The 22,214-nt window shown below is 38.7% G+C and overlaps 1 protein-coding gene across 2 annotated transcripts in view; it reads left to right on the forward strand.

The window, feature by feature from the left end:
• CDH13 (cadherin 13) overlaps nucleotides 1-22,214 on the forward strand; it is a 514,885-nt gene that overhangs the window by 194,436 nt on the left and 298,235 nt on the right. For both annotated transcript variants that reach the window (XM_064459660.1, XM_064459659.1), the window contains exon 4: nucleotides 13,598-13,714. In XM_064459660.1, the coding sequence (XP_064315730.1) occupies nucleotides 13,598-13,714 (117 nt within the window). The remainder of the gene's footprint in view (nucleotides 1-13,597; nucleotides 13,715-22,214) is intronic.

Genomic DNA, 22,214 nt, shown 5'->3' on the forward strand with positions numbered 1-22,214 from the left:
CATTACTATCAGTGGAGAAACACTTAGGCAAATACAAGTGGTCCTTTTTCAAAGTTAAAAGAAGGAAAAAAGCATGAGTTGCGATGTTTTTCATACTGATAGCATCAACAGAAAAAAGATTCTACTGTATTTCTATATAATCTACAATGAAATACAAGAGAACACTTTTTTCAGTCGTATTGAATGAGACCTGACTGTTACTATCAATATGAAGGCTACTTGCTTCTCTTTGCCTGCTCAAAACTCTGAAAAAGGCAAATAATAATCCTTCAATCCCAGTGATTTTTTTTCTGACCTAAGCACCTATGCTTTGATCTAGGAATGTACTAATTCCTGGAAAGTAGTAGTCAATAGAAGAAAAGCGCATAATTTCTATGTAGAAAACTAGTAAAATGAATTGTTACATAGGTTCCACTTTACTCCATAGCAAGACTGTTCCAAACTTCCATCCTGTTCTTTATCGCCTTCATGTTTCTGTGAATGATCTTTTCAGCCGAATAAGCTCCCTCGGCCACGCTCTCCACTGATTCCCTGCAATTCCTTTTTTTAAAATTATTTTTTTGTTTGTTTCTGCAATTTTAGGCCACTTGTTTTCCAAGTGGCACAGGCATTACTTCCCCTGTCAAGTCATTCAGATCACAGAGATAACCTTTTTGTTTTCATCTTGTGCTGTAAACGTAATAAATCAAATCCTTGCCAAAAACAAGTTTTGAATTTTATATCATGAAATTTGCATTTCATGCTCTGTTGCTTATTCACGGAAGCCATCCAATCTGAAAAGAAAAATAATACCACATGACTTGTGTAACTAATACAGACAAATGTTTCTAAGCAACTGCCTGAGCAATATAAAGATCAAAAATTACTCATCTGAGAAACTTGCGTGTAATGGCAGATAATGTATTTGTTCACAGATTTCAAGATCTGTTAATGGACAGTTTGTAAACTGAAACAGGGCCAAAAATGTATCAAATTATGAATGGTGCAATTTATCAACCTGTCTCTATTAGATAGGTTTAGCAAAATAAAGCTATTTTAAGCTAAGAAACTGATACTGTGCTTCATTCCACTCTGAAATGGTCAGGCAATAGTAACTGGGACCTTAAGCACTAAGCTGGTAGTTTGATTTTGTTGCAGTGCTACATTTAGATACCAAAGAGAATGGTGCGAAGAAAGTTGAATAACACAGAGTAGAATTCATTTTCTTACATTCCTTGGAAATTCTGCACTTCATAGATGCAACATGCTGTGCATAATCTGATATGCACAATGGGTCTTTGGTCACATTTTGACGCAGAACATTTGTACTTGGCATGTGTGACGAGAACTGAAGAATTCCTCTTACAAATTCATAATGCCATTTAAATACAGTCCAGTTGAGATTCTTCTGGGGCTAGCTGCATGATGGATAATTATGAGGAGTAGAGAGATTTTGCTGATTTAGCTCAAGCTGGGAGAACTCAGGTTTTTAATTCTAGAATTCTTCTGTTTAAATTCCAATGTGTCAGTACAGGCAGCAGACATCACAGGACTGACTTTAATGACTTCAGTGACTTTGGGAGCAAGACAATGAGTATAGATAAAAATAAAACTTTTCTGACAGAATGGAACAAATATGAAACATGAACAAAAAAGAAAAGTGGAAACTAAGGGGTGGATGATATTCTGTTTTGGTTGGAGTTCAGGTTTTTGAATGCATTTGAATGCATCACTTCTTTCTCAGACACCGGATTAGAAATCGAGAGACTCGAGATGACTTTATAGATCTGTGGGGTGTAAGTGCTAAAATAACGTGATTCACTGGAAGGTCTCTGGAAGCAATTATTAGAACAATACTGAGTCTGTATCTTCTCTATCCCCTGCAAATGCTTTGACCGCTGAACTATCTGTCCCTATTCAGTGACTCCACTGGAGTCAATAAGGAGCTATGGAGTGCTCCAACACTGTTCTGGCAGTTTTGAGAGTATTATTTCTTTTTAATAATCTTGGATGCTGCTACCCACTGACCAAAAACCCAGAGTAGGTAGCCCATGGCCAATGCTACAAAAGCAAGGCAATAGGGATAGCAGTGGAGTTGACGAACAGATGGCATGCAGGCTTGGGAGTAAGGTTGGATCTGGCTTCTCTTGGCCAGGAGACTTGAATAAAACCTGATTACTTGGTGTTTGTGTAGGTGGTGCCTGTTTTCATCCCATGGAAACATACAGTTAAAAGTCAACAGGTGGGAAGGAGGGAATATAAATATTTCTGTACTACTATGGCTACAGGCTGTTAGGGCAAAATGCTTGGATCCACACATATGAATTGATATACAGTATTGAACTATCAATGTCACATTTCATGTATTGTAAAGCTGTACTCGACTTCAGTTTCAGCAGTTATAATCCAGGAAAAAAACCTTCAAACCATTGTAAACTATAACTCCTGCCATTTTCTGGTCTTTTTCCTGAAGTATGTGGCAATTAATATTGTTAGCAGCTTGATGTTACAGCTCATGAATCATTGATCTGTTCCAGTATAGTAATTAATTTGCTCCTGATTCCTGACAGGTACACTCTTTGAATTTCCTGAATTAGACTTAATTGCCAGCATGTGATTAAGGAGAAATGTGAGCATCCACTCAGATCTCCAAGCCTATGTCTGGGTCTCCATCTTGCACGTTTCACTTTTCTTTTGGAAATGTTCTTGCAAAAGAGCTGAGCTTTAATTTCCCACCCCAAAATAGATATAGCAAAACCAAAACAATGTTGCTGTTTCTAACTAGCATATATTACAAGTTCTACAAAAGCTGGATTTAGAAGTAAAATTTGAGTGAATGGCTGTTTTTTGTAAGTGTCTTGGTTGTCATAGTTTTTTAAAAGTTGTTTTATTGCAAATGAATTTTTAGATGCCTCTCATCTAAGTTAGAACTTTGCCTGCATACTCTCTTCTTTAGTGATACTAAGTGGGTCTTTGAGAGTGTCCGGACTAATGAAAAGTTTAGAACTCTAAGGGGCATTGTCCTGCCAGTTTAATTGGGTCACTACGGTGGGAACAAATAACACAGGACATGTTCAGGTCTTATTTTCATCTTTGACAAATGCAGGCAAAGTCCGGTACCACTCAGGTAGTAATAAGAAGTTGTCCACAAGACACTACAACACTGTCTGTCTGTATCACAGAATAGAATTAAGCTGCTGGTATCAGACAGTTACTGTCTGTTAATTTGTTTGTGTTGAAGAGTAAAAATACAGCCGAAGTTGTGAAGTGGATTAATACACTACAATTTCAGCTCTTTGTACTCACTTAATGCCTGTTAATTAATTTGTTCTGAGTAGCTGGACCAAGCAGTGAAGTGGATTAATGCACTAACATTTCAGCTCTTTCGACCAAATTTCAGATCTAGCTTGGTAAATGAGGAGTTTTGCCGTAGCCTAGATCTAAGTGGGCATTTTGTCTTCATCACAGACCACCGTATCATTTGTCAGCCTGGCAGCTCCTGTGTAGGAAAGCACAAGAATGCAGCTCTGTAGAGCACCATGCATAGTCAGGTCTGATAGAATATATCCAGACTTTTTTGTTGTGCAGATCTATGGCCTAAAGACAATGAGTTCCTGATTTTGCAGCCTTATGCAGTGTATTATTTTTGCAAGAAGTCAGTTCAGCTCTGACCTAATGGAGAGGAGGAAGGAAGTAGTGCAGGTGTATGACTGCAACATTACGTTACCTGCACGGGTGGACCAGTACTAATGGAAAGAAAAGTATTGAAACTCCCTCACAGTTAAACTGTCCTTGATTACCGCAACAAGAAACAGACTTCTCAGACTCTTAGTAAAAGGGGTCTTGTTTTTCAGCATGAGGTAACTGGGTTGTTTTTTTTTTTAGACCAGGTCTCCTATATATAATCTGTGCTGTGCAGAGAGTGATTCATTTGGGAGTACCCAAGTGACTGCACATGCACAGTTCAGGTGGCCTGAATGTACAGGGTAGGATTGTAGGACATACAGTCAGTGTCTGCATTGTGAATGTTTTACTGGTTTTTGTGAAATCTCAGGCCAAAGGCTGAATTCCTCATCCCGCCCCCTGAAAATTTTATGGGATAGGAAAATAAGATGTTTTCAGGACAGTCAAGATTGGTGATACATTGTGAGAGAAGGAAGAGATTATGATTAATGTGTGTATCTGTCCAACATGACGTGAATTAATTCTCATTTTAAATAAAGACCTGCTTTTATTTAAAGTGAGAAACAATGATCTGGAAGCATTGGAAGCCTTGGGTCTGCTAGTAGTTTAACAAGGGGCTTCTTTTTCTGCTGTCCTGCTTTTTGAATCGCTGCTTACACTACGTACACTGAGTTTAAGATGCCACTGTTGTGGTTTGACAGAATTTGTACATTCTTTGATTTCGCTTGGGTGTCTGTGCTTTAGGAAAATGGCATGGGAGGGGGGAACAGGGCCCTGGGTGTCTCCAGCTCTAGGCTGATCTATGGCATATACAAATCTATTTGCTGCAGTATTTCATGCATGTCAAGTCAGATTTCAGTGAGAAAGTTGGGGTTAAAATATGGCATTATGAGGAACTGCTGTTACTTTTCTTGTCTTGAATGAGTTAAAGGACCTGTACCAGAAGTGTTCCCAAATCTACCAGGATTTCAGAAATTTTAACACTGGCTGTGCTTTTGGTGGGGGGATGGACAGGCTATCTGATAAAGATGAGTGAAATAGGGAAGCTTTGGAGTTGTAATGCCAAGACAGAGGTTGCTCAAAAAAAAAAAGCCCCTAAGAACAGAAAAAATATAGGTATTTCTGGAAACAAAAAGTGCAAATTTGTGATTACTTAAGTTTGGGAAGAGTTGTATCATCAGTGTTCAAGAGAAACATTCAAAATGAATGTTAAGGAATGAACGTTTTCCAAAGAAAAACAAGACTCGCAAAATTACACTGAGACCTGGAGCAAGACAAAATGAGGTGTTATTTGGGAATGCAGGAGGTGCACAGGAAGAAGAGAAGGACTGTACAGAGTTTAGAAAAGAATAGCAAGGTAAACAATCAATGCTTTGAATTAAATGAGGGGTTGTTTTGTTGAGGGAATGGAGATGATGAAATTGAGGGATAAAAAGGAATAAGTGGCAACAGAGCTTTAAAAAATAGTAGAACTTAAAAAAAATTATTGGGGAGCAAAACTGAGAAGGTTTTAATATTAATCACAGCTTGGAGCCTTGTAGGGGGTAAGAAGAAATGTGTTTTATGCATGCACGTGGACATGGGACTGGGACTGCAGCCACTAGATCTATTAAACAGTGTACAATACTTTAACATACTGTATTATTGCTTTAGGGTATCATGAAATTGCTTTTCTGCAGCACTGTTATAATGCAATGAATTCCATAGTACTTGAGCAATCCAGAACATCGGTATGTTTGGGAGCTGGCAGAAGTGCTCACCAAGCCACATTCCGTTGTTTGCCAGCAGTCCTGGCTAACTGGGGAGGTCCCAGTTGACCAGAGTTTAGTAAAAGTGATGCCCATCTACAAGAAGGGCTGGAATGAGGATCCAGGGAACTACAGGCCTGTCAGTCTGACCTCAGTGCTGGGGAAGGTTATGGAGCAGATCATCTTGAGTGCCATTATGTGGCACATACAGGACAACCAGGTGATCAGGCCCAGGCAGCATGGATTTAGGAAAGGCAGGTCCTGCTTGACTAAACTGATCTCCTTGTATGACAAGGTGACCTGCTTAGTGGATGAGGGAAAGGCTGTGGATGTTGTCTACCTGGACTTCAATAAAGCCTTTGACACCATTTCCCACAGCATTCTTCTGGAGAAACTGGCTGCTTATGGCTTGGATGTGTGTACTCTTTGCTGGGTGAAAAACCAGCTGAATGGCCGGGCCCAGAGAGTTGTGGTGAATGGAGCGAAATCTAGCTGGCAGCTGGTCTCAAGCGGGGTTCCCCAGGGCTCAATGTTGGGGCCAGTTCTGTTTATCTTTATCAATGATCTGGATGAGGGGATCGAGTGCACACTCAGTAAGTTTGCAGACAACACCAAGTTGGGCAGGAGTGTTGATCTGCTTGAGGGCAGGAAGGCTCTGCAGAGGGACCTGGACAGGCTGGATCCATGGGCCAAGGCCAATTGTATGAGGTTTAACAAGGCCAAGTGCCAGGTCCTGCCCTTGGGTCACACCAACCCCAGGCAACGCTCCAGGCCTGGGGCAGAGGGGCTGGGAAGTGCCCGGCGGAGAAGGCCCTGGGGGGGCTGGCTGACAGCTGGCTGGGCATGAGCCAGCAGTGCCCAGGTGGCCAAGGAGGCCACCAGCACCCACCCTTGTGTCAGCACTGGTGTGGCCAGCAGGAGGCGGGCAGGGATGGTGCCCCTGTGCTCGGCACTGGTGAGGCCACACCTTGAATCCTGTGTTCAGTTTTAGGCCTCTCACTGTGCAAAAGATGTAGAGGTGCTGGAACATGTCCAAAGAAGGGTGGTGAAGGGTCTAGAGCACAAGTCGTATGAGGAGCAGCTGAGGGAGCTGGGGGGGTTTAGCCTGGAGAAGAGGAGGCTGAGGGGAGACCTTATCGCTCTCTACAACTACCTGAAAGGAGGTTGTAGCGAGGCGGGGGTCAGTCTCTCCTCCCAAGTAACAAGCAATAGGATGAGAGGAAACACCCTCGTGTTGCACCAGGGGAGGTTTAGATTGGATCTTAGGAAAAACTTCTTCACCAAAAGGGTTGTCAAGCATTGGAACAGGCTGCCCAGGGAAGTGGTTGAGTCACCATCCCTGGCAGTGTTTAAAAGACGAGTAGATGTCGTTCTTAGGGACATGGTTTAGTGGTGGACATGGAGTGACAGGGTTTATGGTTGGACTCGATGACCATAAAGGTCTTTTCCAACCTAAACAATGCTATGATTCAATAATAAAATGTGTTAGTTTCCTTCCATATACTTAGAGCTGGCTGCCCTGCAGCAAGGCATAGAAAGCTGTTTTTCTAAGGTAGGACAACGTCTGCTATGAATAGGATTTATTTTACTTAAATAAATTTTCTTTATTAGAAATTGTCCTTATATCGGAGAAGTGAAACGTGGAAACATGTCTGCTATTGATCCACAGATTTTGTGGCTTTATATAGGTTACTGTGCTACCAGAAGGGTTCATCTTTGATTCATTTATCATGCCCTAGAACCGGGGTATGTGTTCTGCGTGTTCTTTCTCCTTCTGACTCTGGAAATCAGGATGTTTTCAAAATGTGTGAAGCTTGCTGGGGGTTAAAGGGAAGCTCTCACATTTTGACTTCCTCCAATGGAAGTGAAGAAAGGAGTCCACTGAACGGACTCAATAGGATATTAAGAGTAAGAAGTTTAAGAAGTTAAGACTTTGTGTCCATGCTGGGCAATGAATTTTCCATGTGGCTTTGGTTAAGTCTCAAAAGGGTCAGATTTGTGAAAGGTTTTAATTGCTTCATAACTCCACTATGTGTCCACTAGTTATTCCACTAGTACTATTTTCAGGAGCAGTTTGGTATCTAACCCAGTGGGAGATGCTTTCATTAAAAGAAAAACAAAGCCAAAACCCCCCTATTTTCAAGGTAAATTTTTATTAGAGGACACTCTTCTTAAGGCTTGTATGCCTTGGCAATTGCATCAGCAAGTACTTTCCTTATTTACCCTACATTTAGTTAAGGTGCTGAAGGTTTTGGGATATCTTTAACAATTTTGATATTTTTCTGGCATGCTGTAAAAGCAGTTTGTTTTTGTTTGCTTTGCAACCGGTGTAAGCACAGTAGAGATGGAGAGAAGGGTATTTTTAATGGTGATAAGTGATGTGTTTTTAGTGTGTCCTGGTGAAGACAAAGGCATAAGGTCAGCCGCTGTCTTTTTCCTTAAGCCCGTATTTGCAATGCTGTTTGACAGATGCAGCCAGTTGGAGCATATTTGGTTGTTTGTATATAAGGGATACCTCATTATATTTAATGAGCAGTGTGGAACCAATATGAGATTTCCTGAAAGAGGGGGTGATTCACATATTGTTCAATATGAAAATAACACTCATTAAATGATGACAAAAAAAGTCTGAAATGTTAATTTAAAAAAAGAAAAGGCACTCAGTTGTCATTTCTGTGTTATTCTCAGAACAGGTAACCCCCATGGTTAATGTGTGCAAAAAAAGCTAATGGCATTTAGTCCATTATCATTTTAGAAAAACTTTTCCCTGACACAGAATAAGGCAGGTGTGAAGAGAAATGAAACTTATATTTGAATAGAAACAGGATTTTTCCATCACAAAAGATGTGGCAGAGGTTCAGGGCAATAACAGAATGTATCATTTCACAAAACAAAAGTTCAGATTGCCAACTATCGTGGAGACAACTTTGTCACATATGTATTACAAATGACTTCAGAATAAACTAGCATTAGAATAGTTATAATTTACACACAACTGAACGATTTGAACAAAAATGAAATGTTTCCTAATAGGTTCTTGCTTCCTCTAAAGATACAAGGAGCCTCCATCCTATAAAGAGACATACAGCGCAGCTAGCTGAACGGCGCGGTAGCAAAGCTGCAGTCTGAGATTACCAAGTGTCTATGAAGTTAAAGGGTATAGTGGTTAGGCAGTGTAAGGATCTGCCTCCCTATTTATGTAACAATTATAATGGTAGAAAGAGCCAGCATAATTAAATCAAATTCCATCAGCAATTTCCATTACCCAGACGTTATATCCGACCGTGCTTCACAAGCCTGGAAGCTTATGTGCTCTGACATACCTGATTCCCCTTAGCATGCTAGACTTTCGGTGGATTTGTTCTCTGAAGCACACCATGTGATTTTTAGGGTGACATTAACAGGCATTGAAGACAGACTACTTTTGAGCAGATGTTTGTGCATATGCCGTTGACCTTTACAATTCTTAACTTTATTCATTGAGTAAATTATTTATTTAAACAGTTGTTCTTTAACTTACAAGTAAAGTTCCAGCACATTTCCTAGATTTTCATATTATTAGCAACATGAGAAAATATTTCTGTTTTGGCACATGTTTTAGAAATCATTAAGAACTAATACTGCTGATAAGAACAATATTCTGATGATAAAAATAACATACATAAAGCAACTAAGTGTTACAGCACAATTGTGAAATGTCAGCTGAGAATTATATAAAAATTATTTCTTCTTAAGTTGATCTGCATGCAGTTTTAGTTTTTCAGTCTCATGTAGTGCTGTTATTTTACAGGAGGACTGATATGCCACTGAACACCACATCCCATTTGCTATTTCAGAGGAATTTTGCTTGCAACAAGCATCCAATTAATTTTGTTTATTTTTTTTATATTTGGGAATGACCTTATTTTATATCATCAAGCTTAGTGTATAAAAAACAACTAAATGGCAAGAAACTCAACCACTTTTCTGGTCACCATAGTGGATTACAGATTGCCACTCCAGTGATGTTTTCAACCCTTATTGTGACAAATCGATATCAGTATTCAGCCACCTTATTCCCATGACAAGTTCTAATGAAATTTTCTTTGCCAAGAGTAATGGTGCCTGCTGCTGGATAGTGACTAGGCCATTCATTCAAATATTCAAGTATTGCAATGCTCCCTAGAACCCCTGCTAAAAAGAAAGAAAAACAAAACAGAGCAGAGAGTTCTCAAGGGATCTGGGGAAATTGCATCTTGTGTAGCATCAGAGGTTGGGCAGACTGCTATCTTTCAATAAAAGACTAACCTAAATGCTGGGAAAATGAGGAGGCTGTGTTTGTTACTTGCTTAATATGAGTAGGGAATCAAGTTTTGTTGCCAGGGAATCAGCATATTGGGTGTTGAACTATGGCTGTACCGATTCCACATCTAGAAAGGGAATTTAATGAAGTCAAAAACAGGGAGTAAATGCAGGTTAAGAAACTGTGGACAGTGAAATGATAGTTGGATTCTGATCAGGTGTCCGCTGTCCATGAAAATAACAGCTGAAAGATAGCAATCACAGATGTGATATTGCAGTTAAATGGTAAAAATAAAGAACCTGATAGGATTTCTCTCCTACCATTTTGGTTTTGGAAAAAATAAGTCAGAAAACCAGAATTCGTTGTTTTGTTGCACTTTTCTTATGAAGGTGTATATTTATTGTAATTATATATATATATTTAATTTTGTTTGTGGATGGATGTTTCTGGACACGTACCTTAGGTTTCTGTTTGTTGTACAAAGCAGCAGGCACGGGAGAAGCAGATGGTAGTCATAGCCATCGGCTCCCCGGGTGCCGGTTGAACAGTACCCATCTGGGACATGCCATTCTAGGCCCTCTGGACTGCCAGCTCCAGACTCCTGGCACATAAATACTTGTCTTGCATGACAGCAGTCATGGCTGCTACAAAGGCATGGTAGCTACTATAGTCTTTGATCAGCTGGTTCCAGCAGAGATGACAGAAAACTCCTTTGTGGGGTTCCCTTGTGTCAAGGGGCAAAAGCAGACTCCTGTTATAATGCTAGCTTGATATTGTAAGAAAATCTGAAGAAAAATTATCAGCTTCATCTGGAGTAATTTCATATCCCTTGAGAGGTGCTTCTTCAAGGAATTAAAGAGGTGAATTCAGTAAAAATTATTATATATCCACCCATGAATAGGAATCTTTTCAGTGTTTTGACTGTTGAATCAGGTGCTAAGTGCACATGTAATTTCAGATTCTTTGGCTTCTGTTTATATACTGGTTGAGAATCAAACCATCAGTTGCAGCCGCTTGGCAGTAAGCAAAATGTTCTTTCTTTTTCTCTGTTCTTTACAAATGGGGAAATCATTATGATAACCACAAACAGCACTGAATTATCAAATGTGTTGGTGAAGTACTCTTGACCTTTTCTTCCTTTCTGTTTACCTGTGTGCTATAGTGATGGTTTTGGCTACTCATTTAATCAGTCATGTCGCTGTTAGACACCAGGGGAAGACGAGACAGAGAGAAATCATCATGAAGGAATCAGTATTTAAAGACCAGCAGTAAGATTTGAAGAATATACAGTGAGAAACATACTCAGAGAAGTGCTTACATTTCTGTGCCCAACCTGCTGAAGTTTCTCCTCCATACAACAGACCAATTGTGTTTAAAAAACAAACAAACAAATAATACTATTTTTCCTTTTTTGTTCTAAAGTCCTGCTCAGAAATCTGGACTTGAAGGCCTTAAGCCTTGCCACCCTTCTGCTTTCCTTTAGAACTTCGCTGCTTTGTATTAATGATACATTGTTGACTCATTGAGTATAATTTGGCTTTTTCTTCCATTTATGGACCTCCTGGTAAAATCTAGGAATAACCTGTCATGAGAAAATAATGAATTAATTGCTTATGGGTCTATGACTGCCAAAATTGGGAGATCTAGATATGGGACAATCTGAAAAGTCCTTTTATTCTTCAGACTACCATAGAAAGAAACAACCTACCACTCCAGGTCAGGTTGGACGGGGCTCTGAGCAACCTGATCTGGTTGAAGATGTCCCTGCTCACTGCAGGGGGCTTGGACTAGATGGCCTTTAGAAGTCCCTTCCAACCCAAACCACTCCATGATACAAAGAGAAGTAAATATAAATAAATGTCTTGTCCATTTCCAAAGAGCTTGCATCTGGGAGTTCTTCTGTACATTTTCATGAGCTGAAGGACAACCATGAAGGTAGGAGTTAGCACGAGTGAAAACTGAGATCAGCTGAGCACTGCTGCTGCTGAGCTGAAGAACTGATGTGTCCTTTTAGGTGTACTGGTAGTCACTTTTACTCTCCTTAGAAATGTCACAGACACATGCCAGCCAAATTGTCTGCTGTGTTTACAGTGGAAGTGATTTTGAAAGCTTACTGCTCTCTGCATTTGCCTTTGGACAGTATTCAGCTCTTTCCTTTTATTTGACACTTCAAATGTTTTTATCTTGAACTTTCTCATGAATGTTTATTAGGGACAATTCTTTTGGGAGAGGAATTGAAAGACAAAAATAGGGACTCAAGTGGCTTTCAGACTGAAAGATTAGAGAGAAGTGGTAAAGCCTTTGGGAGAGATGGGAACTCTGTATCAGGGCGAGCCTCAAAAAGTTATGAAAATTGGCAAAATTGTGAAAAGGGATTCTTTGCGTGGTTTCCACTGCTCTCTGACTTTATCATATCTAAAGCTTGGCTGTTGAAGGCTTGAGTTTCCCTTGCTGCTGTTTGTTGTCAAATTTGAAAAGTCATGCTAAAGCTAGTAGATGTAGAGCAGTGTTTTGCTGATGATAGACTTGTTAGATGGGAGGGACCTATACAGACGGCAGCAGGAGCAGCCGGTGGAGTTCTTGACTGATGGAATTCCAGATTGTGCCACCAAGGAAACTCATTCAGCTTTGCAGTTTTATAAAAATACAGCCTAGGGACAGAGCTCTCCTTATGCAATAAAGTAGCAGCTATTTAAACAACACGGATTCCAGAACTGGCTGAGAAACTTGCATTTCTGCAGTTTCTGCATTCAGAGAGCAAAGTGTTATCTGTAGGGTGCAACTACCTTATTGGAATTAGGCATTTAATTAAACCTATGATTTTCTTTTTAAAAATGTCCTGACAACCTGAATGAATAGTAGTGATCTAAATAGTTTTCAGTTTCACGATTCCCAATACAGTACAAATTTGTACTTTGTTTTGTTTTGGGTTGCCTGCCCCCCCCAAAACGGGGCCTAGATTAAGGGGAGAGCTTTGGGAAATGGGGAGAGACTGGTTTGACCTTGTTAGTAATTGTGCTTGGAGAAAAGAGTTGCAGAGACTGTAGGAGGAAGCAAAAGGAAGGGGGTGGTCTCTGGGAAACTGCAACTCATGCAGAGAGCACTGAAAGGATCAGAGAGCAGAAGGGGAGGGAAGGCAAAGGTGCGACAGACAGAGTTTTCTAGGGGCCAGAGGCCACTGTGAAGGGTTTACTGTAGCTCATAAAAGTGCTGAATTGCCTGAAACTCAGCTAGAACTCAATACTCCAGAAAATGCAGCAGGAAGACTTGTGTGTAAACCACTTCTACTTTTGTTCTTTCTGATATAGTAGCATAAAGTTTTCTCTAAGAAAAAAAAAAGGCAAACAAAAACTCCCAACACAAAAAAAACCCCTACTAGCTGATATTGCGAAGTTACACCTGGGTTTTGGTGTCTATTTTTATGTTACAAGTTTTAGTGTTTATTTGAGAGTTAATTCGCCGGGGACAATCTCAGCAAATTCATTGTACGTTCTGTTTGATTAAAAGCCCAGACTGAGAAATGACCAAGTATAGCTGTGAAAATTATGTAAGACATTTGAAGTGTGGCTTTTTACAGGTCTCATGCAAGTATTTGAGGCAAGCCAGACCTTGTTTAAGACTTATGATTTAAGCAGTCATCAGGTTAGGAGGGTAGACACACTTACTTAGGTTTAAAACTAGTCTACAGGAATACAAAATTAATATGGCCTGTCCACTGTCACTGTAATAAGTGGGGTAACCTAACATTAAATAAGTAGTTTCATATGTATCACTGATTGCTGGAAAACATATAATAAAAGACCTAGAATCTGATAGTTCATGTTAATTTAGCCTGAAGATGCAGGGAATGGAAATAACCACTGAATATTATTTTTAAACTTTTTGTAACTCTCTTCTTTTTTAGGAAATCTTTAAGATAGAAAGCAACCTTGGAATTCCAAGACAAAAAAGGGCTATTTTGGCAACTCCAATATTAATTCCTGAAAATCAAAGACCACCATTCCCCAGATCTGTTGGCAAGGTAAGTCAACAAAGAACTGGATCAAATTTTGATATTAAGTAATTGATCTATTTTTCTTCAAATTCTGTAATGCTGATCATGTTGGTGGTAATATCCCAGACAAAATTAAGAAACATAAATCTGAACAAAGAAGATTGTTTTACTGTCTATATTGTTTAGACACATGAAAATGGCTTTGTATTCATGGCAGACTTTAACAGTAAACATTCTGGTAAAAGGCATTAATCAGAGATGTATCTTTCATGCAGCTGCTGTCTTCTGTAGAGGTTGCTGCCTACGTGTGTATCTGTGTGTCAGACTGGGGCTGAAATCTAGGCCAGGAATGTTGTGAAGAATATCCTACTGCATAGTGTGGGTTATCTTGTTTCTATTCTCAAGACTTAAAAGAAATTCATAAGGCAATAAATGTAAACCCACCTTTTTTCATTCCTTAGTTAATTTCTAGTGTCCAAAGACAAGCTAAGCATTTGCAGGTGTTTTCAATTTTGTTTTTTTGTTGTCTGCAAAGGTCTGACAAAGAAGTGGAAAGTTTTTCTTGTGTCTGCAGGCAACTAGATAGACGACAATTCTAACGGTCATTTTTCCAGAACTTCAGATATACAGCTTGCATATACAAAAATCATTAAAACTAAAATACCAGTAATTGTTCAAATGCCCATTTATGCATCAGAAGTTGTAATTACATGAATATATTTTGCATGCTGGCAGTTTTGAAGCGGCCTGCTATGCATCGCTCTGACTTCAGTAGGTATGTTAATGACATGATGGCCTATACAGCTGTGGAGTCTATTCCTCATTCCCACCGATATGATCGCTGGAGCTAAATGCACAGCTTGAGGGCAGAATTTTACTCTACGATCGATGTGTAATTTAGCCAGCTGGCACCTAATCAGTTACTTTAATAATTAGGAAAGGTTGTTTTCCTACCAGTGAAAAGAAAGAATAATCTATGAAGATTTAATTTTCTCCTCTTTTCCATCAATAATTTATACTGATCTCATAAATTTCTGTAAGTTCTTTCTATCTTTCTGAAGTATTTTTACTGTGCCCTAAACTTTCTAAAGCCATTTCTGAACTTTTCCCTTCAAATTTCAGTGCTTGAGAATTAATGATCAGTAACTAAAATAAATATTGTTGGTTAATATGTTAGTGATAAATAGTTAATTTTTAAGACTTCTGTTGTGCAATTTTAAAGCAGTGAGAGAATTAAAAAGGTTACTAATATGCAGATCTGTAGTCTTTCTTTTTTGTTATTGATTTATATCTCCCTCTCTTCTTCTGTCCCTACTGCTTGGGGACACTGAATTTTTACACCTGAGGTAGTCTGAGTTGTTCTCTAGAACTGCCTTCATTAACTATTTTTATTGGGAGTTTAGAATGCTAGTCCTGGTAACTGAGGCTCCTTAAGCAGAATGAGATGAATTGGGTCCTATTTGTACTTAAATGTTTTCCTAGCATCTTGTCATCTTGATTTGTTATTGTTCCTGAAATGCTAGTCAGGGATCACAAGTGCATTAGATGATGCACAAACACAGAAGTGTAAAAGCATCTGGCAGTCTGTTTGTCAAAGGCCCTAAGATACCTATACTCAACTAATGTTTAAATTATTGGAACTGCAAATGAACAGCATCTTGAAATATTTTGAGCTGTCATCAGTTTTAAAAGTCTTTAAATCTCTCTCTCTTTTCAGTATATTTCTAATTTAGGTATCTAGACGTGAGTATTTTGGCTATTGCAGAGAGTAACACAGAGTGCATGTGTATCAAGTGAGACAAAAATTTTAGAGATATTTAAAGTAATGGAATGAAGTATTCTGGGTCAGCTGCAGGAATTAGCAACTGAATGCTTAACAAAGCGTAAACAAAAAGGTTTGGAGCCTCAGACATACTGATGGTAGGGAACAGACCCTATCATTCCCTAACAGAAAAATTCAGTAGGAGTCAATGTGGAAAATAAAAGCCAATCTTTTAGGTCTTTTTGACATGTCACAGACCTTAATAAGATAGGCCATGAAGTCTTCAGAAATAGAGTAGTCTCTGCTAATCTAGAGAGCCTTAGACACCCATCATGTACTTGTTTCAGATCCTGCACAAAACGTAGAAGTTGATCATCTGCCTCATTTAACTTTAGCTGTTTATTGTGAACTGTACATAGCTTCATGAATTTGCAAAAATTCATTTAGTTGCCCACTTCTGTGAGGCATAAGAATCCCATTGATTTCCTCTTTCACAATATTTTGGGATTTATCTTCAGAAGTCTCAACAAGGCACTACATGGACTGATGAATTACAGCTTCTGATGCGTATGAATTTCTTTTTAACTTAAACTTTGCCGTGTCTTGTAATCACTGTGAAGGGACATTGCAAATGTATTTATAGTAGCTGTTGTGTCTGTAGTGTTTTGGGGAAGAGAGAAAACATACAGAGAATGGATAATTTGCATGTTATAATAGAATTTTAAAAATGAGAAGGAAGAAGAAATGAAAGCACGTTCTTGATCAAAGTTTTGTCATGTAACTTCCAGCCATCAGGGCTGAGGGCTCGTGTAGGTCTGCTGTGATGGGAACAGCAGTTTGTCTCGCAGGGCAGGGGCTCACAAGGGCTCACCCTGTCTGCCCAAGACTGTGAGCAGTGTCCTTCTGAGCTCCTCTGTAACCATCAAATCTCTGTGAGATTGCACAGTGGGGCAGTTTATATTTTATTCAGACATAGTAATGAACATAGCAATAAATCATTTAGGAACAAGGAATTTGAGTGCAGTAATGGCGGGGGGAAGGGGGGAAATAACCAAACATTTTCCTGTGTAAAATAGTTCCAACTTTCATTTTGCTTTCATGTTTGTTACTGCACTGTTACATTTTCTGCTCATCAGGAATGTGAAGCTTTCCTGAGTGAATGAAATATAGGATAGTGATAATTTCAGATATGTTTAGTTCTGTTTGATACCATTATGTGGCCCGGTTTGGAGATCCACCTAAAAGTTAGGTTTCCATTTGCATCCCAAGTATGTTATTTTCCCTTTCTTTTGCCTGCTTTAGCAAATTACCAATGTAGTGTATTGATCCGTCCTGACTGCCTCTTGCCTTCCAGCCCACACTATGCTGCCTGGGAATGCACAAGGCTGTTTGGGACCGATTGCAGCAGCCACCAGCAGTTGAGCTGCTTATTAGCACTTAGGTGGGAGCAGGGCAGATATGCAAAAAGAGGAGAGCAGGGGGAGAACAATTAATTACATTTTATTTCACAATTAGGAAACAATAGCATAAACAAAAAAAACCATGGGGATTTTAGAGTACTTTATTTATTAAGGTTTGGTAATGTAAGTCAGGAAGGAGATATGGTACTGCACAAGTAAAGAAATTGGTTTGTTTTAATTAACAACAAATATGCAAATTAGTATTTAGCTTAATAAGGAAATACCTGTGTAGAGGCTGTTTTCTATGCTGTTACTGGCTTTCCAGTATACCCACTTAGAAGTGAGATTATTGCCTTGCCATTTGCACACCCTTCATTAGGGTATCTCTTCATTAAATAACTATCATAGATATGCTGTGCTTGTAGGTAGACGAATCTCACCTTTTGGCAGAATTTAAGCTTTTACATATTATCCTTCATCCCTGAGGGAAACTAGTAAGATTGAAATATTTTAATACAGTCATGGTAATATGGGTCTTTGTGACCAGATGGCCCAAGCTACAACTGTTGACTATTATTGATGTGTTTTGTTTAGCTCTTGCTGATATAGCACAGGGATATGATATTCAATTTTTAGTCTCTCTCCATATGTTACTTTTTGAGTTTATTTGTCCACATCTAGTCAAATTAAGTACAAAACAGTGGGATGCAGGATTATCTTGTAATTATAGTGATAGGTTATTCGCCACTAAGCCGTGGAAATGTCTTCTAAGACTAAGTGAAGTGTGGTGGTTCTGTACATCTATTTGATGATAGTCTCCAGACACACTTTAACTGTGGTGATGAACTGCATGATGGTACGTTTTGAAGTTTGAAGGTAATTGTGGAGATGGTCAACAAGTTCCAGCTCTTCTTCCAGAGATTAGGAGAGAAGGACATCCGCAAAGTGAGAGTATTTTAATATAGGCTGAAAGGATTTGGTGTGGATTTTGTTGACAGACATATGATGCATCCATGATTCTATTATTTAATTTAAAGGAATTATCCTTCATAAGAATGAATATTTTAATTGTTGGCACATAAGACCTGGAAGCTGTGAGTGGCCTGGTAAAAACTGGCAGGACTTTTTATGCTCAGTGAAGGCCAGAAGACACAGACGGGTACACAGGAGCTTTGTAGGAAACTGCTGAATGAAGAAAAGGCAAAACCTTTTTTTTTTTTTTTTTTTGCCAGTAAGAGAATTTGTTTCTTTGTTATGTGCCTGTTTTGTCCTTTAGGAAGGAGAGGGTGTTTGTTCAGATATTTTGCATCAGATAGCTTTATAACATATGCCCTGTCTTTGATGTGGGCTGATGAACATTTAGCTGCCATATGACAATTAGATGGCAGGACTGACCTAAACAAAAGCTCAGGAGAATAAGTGGTGGAGGCAACCAAACATGATAGAAATCTTTAAGAACTGTGATGAGGTGGTTTTTTGTTTTTGTGGTTGGTTTTTTTTTCCCCCCACTCCTCTGAGCTGTGAATTTAAGGCAAAGAGAAAACACAGCTTGTCTGTTAATGCAGCAACAGAAAAACCCTGAAGAGAGGAGAAAACTGAAGATAACTGGATGGAAAAGCTGCTGGAAGCTTATTATTTTTGAGTGGCTATCTGATTGAGGCTATTTATATACGATAAATTATATGCTTCACAGAAGAGAAGTGTTAAGTACTAAAGATGCAGCTGGAAAAAAATGCCAAACTTCAGGCAAAAGTTTGAAAAGAAGGTGATAGATGTGTAAAGGGAGATGATTGTGATCCACTGACCTTTGAAGAGAACCTAAAGAGAAGGATTGTGTATTAGAGGAGGACATGTGAAAGACAACAGAAGAACAACAGTGAAATAAAAGCTGAATTAAGAAGTGCATTTGTTCTACTGGAAAATTAGGCAGAAAATGAGGGGGTTGGGAGAGAGTCTGAAGAGAAATGGAGGAGGGAAAGGACCTAGGTAGGATGGGTGTCCAACTATGAAAGATAATGGAGCGCACAGACAGAGAACAGAATGACATGTGGATTGGAGGAAATATACCCAAAAGCCTCTCCCAACACCATGAGAGAAATCTGTGTGACTCCTTATCAGCTTGTCACTTGGTAAAGATCTGAACCTCTGTTCTTGGTCTGCATCTTCATGTCAGTTACTAAAAATAATGCAGAAGCAAGAGAATGTATTTCTTAGAACTGCTTCTTGTTCCATTATGAGGTCTACAGGAAAAATCCAGTGGATTTAAAAAAATTATTTATTAATATGTGTTTGTTGTTTTCAATTCATCATCACATCAGATGTAATGGTCAGGCTGTGCCAAAGAGTATGCTCAGAAAAGAGCAAGAATTCTGACTTGTCCAGAAGGCAAGAATATTTCAGAGACAGCTGAAAAAGTGGTTCCATCAGGGAGATGTTGGAATGGTTGGTTCCTGGGAAGCATTGCAGGGTGAGGACATTTTTCAGAGAGCCAATGGAATTACTCAGGTACAAAGAATTCTAGTTTCTTGCATCAAGGTCTGATGGCATATAAAGAGAGAGCTCAGCTAAAGTATGCAGAAGTGTGTCTATCGACCTATGTGGTAGAAGACGCATTCACAGATGAGGATCCATAAACAAGCAGCAAACAAAGAGTGGTAGAAAGATGTACAGAAGCCAGGGCAGGAAAGGTGTTATTGATGAACAGCACTTAGGAAATGAAGATAGTCTTAATAAATCTCTCTCTAATCCAGCAAGAACTGGGTTTAGAGAAAAATCAAGTTATGGTACTAGTACAGTAAGATTGGGCAGAAATATATATGTTTGAGCTCAGTTTGTTCAGCCTAGCACAGTAAGTGTTTTCTGTAAATCCAAAGTGTAATGATTTAAGCAAAAGGAAAATAATGGCATAATATCTAATGGATATAAATCTTGGCAGAAAATTAGAAGAAAAGTTTCTAGTTCCCGAAGAAAGGAATTAATTCCCAACAGAAGTACTGAGGAGGGAATACAAAGTTTGATGAATATGTGATCGCAGCTGCATAACATGTCTGCTTCTGATTGTGAAAGAACAGACACCTAGAGGCTTCCTGCTATTCTAGTGTTACTGCAAATGTGCAATACCCTGCTGAGTTGGACCTGAGCGGACCCTGGAAGATGTCTGGAGTTCAACATCTGATCAAATTCATTGCTTGCGTGAAGGAATGGCACACTTCTGACCTTCATGAAAAAATACCAACCTACCTCAGCGATGAATGTAATGAAATGAACAGCACTCCATTAAATTAAAGGGCTTTCAATGCAAGTACATGAATTATTAAACTACAGCATATTAATTTTCATTAAAGGATATGTATTTGATGTCCTAACAAACCATTAAGTGAAAACAGCACTTCAAATTTATCTATTTTTCTGAAAGGTCTCTCATCAAACTTCTTTTTTTTTTTATTTTTTAAAAAAATATTGATAGGTGCATAAACAATTCCAACAGAATACCTTTGTTCCCTTTACCCTAACAGAATTTTAATTGAAAGCCTTGTTAAAATATTTCTGTTTACTTAAGATCTTTCAGAGTCACAAAGTTGAGCAGCAGATGCCTTGGAAAACTGGAAAATAATAAGAGTTTACCATTATTTTTCAGTGTTTGGTGTTGTTAATAAGAATAAAATAATTTTTAGACATTTGAGGAATACTTTCTAATCTAGTTACTATGGTTACAAGTTTGTTGGAGATAAAGCAGTTCTATAACAATGATGGAATTTAATTTTTTTTAAATATCCAGTACCTAATTTCCTGCTTCATAATAAATCATGGTAATGATCTTAAGGAGAGCACCAAACAGAAGAGGTTTTATGCTCTGAAGCTGCTCAGCAAAGTATACTACAGTTTAACTGTCACATTGTTTGTGTTAACTTTGATCTCAGAAGTTGGTATCTTAAACAGTGTTTCAGATGAAGGTAGAGGGGAATTATAGTCTGTCCCTGACAGTAAATTACCTATATAAAGTAACTGAGATGAAATAAAACCCTGGTAACTAATTTTTCATTGCACACCAACTGAATTTTAGGCTCAAGTGTAAGGAAAATATTTGGATTGTCTTTAGATGCAAGAGCTATTTCATCTAATGATACCTGATGTCAGACACCCTTCCTTAATGTTTTTTTTCTTAACTGGTTAATCATAGTCATCTTTGCAAAAACAGGCCTGAAGAATCTCCCCCAAACTCCAGGCTTGTTCCAGCTTCCTTGACCCGAATAGACACTTAGGCTCATGTTTTAAGAATCACATGTAGGGTGTGATTCTGTACCTGGTCTTACCGAGTATACTATGAATGGAGAATGCCATCGACAGCAGCAGCCAGAAAGCCCCTTTTAGGGATGCAGAATAATAGTTATTAAATTGCCATTCCCTAACACGGTTATCACAGAGTCATAGAATACCAGGTTGAAAGGGACCTCAAGGACCATCTGGTCCAACCTCTCTTGGAAAAAGCACAGTCTAGACAAGATGGCCCAGCACCCTGTCCAGCTGAATCTTAAAAACATCCAACGTTGAGGAATCCACCTCTTCCCTGGGTAGATTATTCCAATGACTGATCTCACTGTGAAAAATTTTCCTCTTGTGTCCAACCAGGGCCTAATTCTGTAATCTCAGATTGAAAACCAGGACATTTGGATCCAGGTTTTCTGTTTGCTCAGTACCTTTAACATGTAAAATTTCTTCCTACAAATCTACTTATAGTAACACTTTAAGTAGGATGACAAATGCAACAGACCTATACAGCATTCCTCTGCAGTGTTTTGTGTTAAAACATTACTAGCAAGAAGATTAGATCTGCAGAATATAGAAGTCCATGGAGAGAACATGACCGTAGAGCTTCCTTTAAATCAGTTAAGATATTTATTTGATAGCTGTGATGCTGCTTCAAATATGATCTGTTTGTTATCTGAATACTGTACCTTCATCCAATAATTTTCTTGTTTAATTCAATATTATTCTTTTGGTCTCCTATTATGCAAAGTCAGTTGTTAGCAAGTGTATAGTGTAATATAAAGCAGTATCCAAATAAATGACATTTTAGGAAGAAAAATAACTTGTCCCTGCCAATGTAAAAACTAAATACTGTCAACCTTGGTACTTACATTAATGAAAGACTTTATTAAAGGCACTTTGTGGACTGGACTGGTGACAAATTTGGTACTACTAGATGTGGCTTGTTAAAGTGGTATTAAGAAAAGATGGTTGGCAAAGTATTTCCAGAAGGAAAAATTATATATATTATATATGGCTCATCTGTAAGGTGGAGTAAATAGCTGTCACTCAGGGAACAATAGTAATTTTCTTTCTTCTGACTAACTGCTGGATCTCC

Source organism: Phalacrocorax carbo, chromosome 8, assembly GCF_963921805.1.
Source record: "Phalacrocorax carbo chromosome 8, bPhaCar2.1, whole genome shotgun sequence".
Classification (NCBI taxonomy): domain Eukaryota; kingdom Metazoa; phylum Chordata; class Aves; order Suliformes; family Phalacrocoracidae; genus Phalacrocorax; species Phalacrocorax carbo.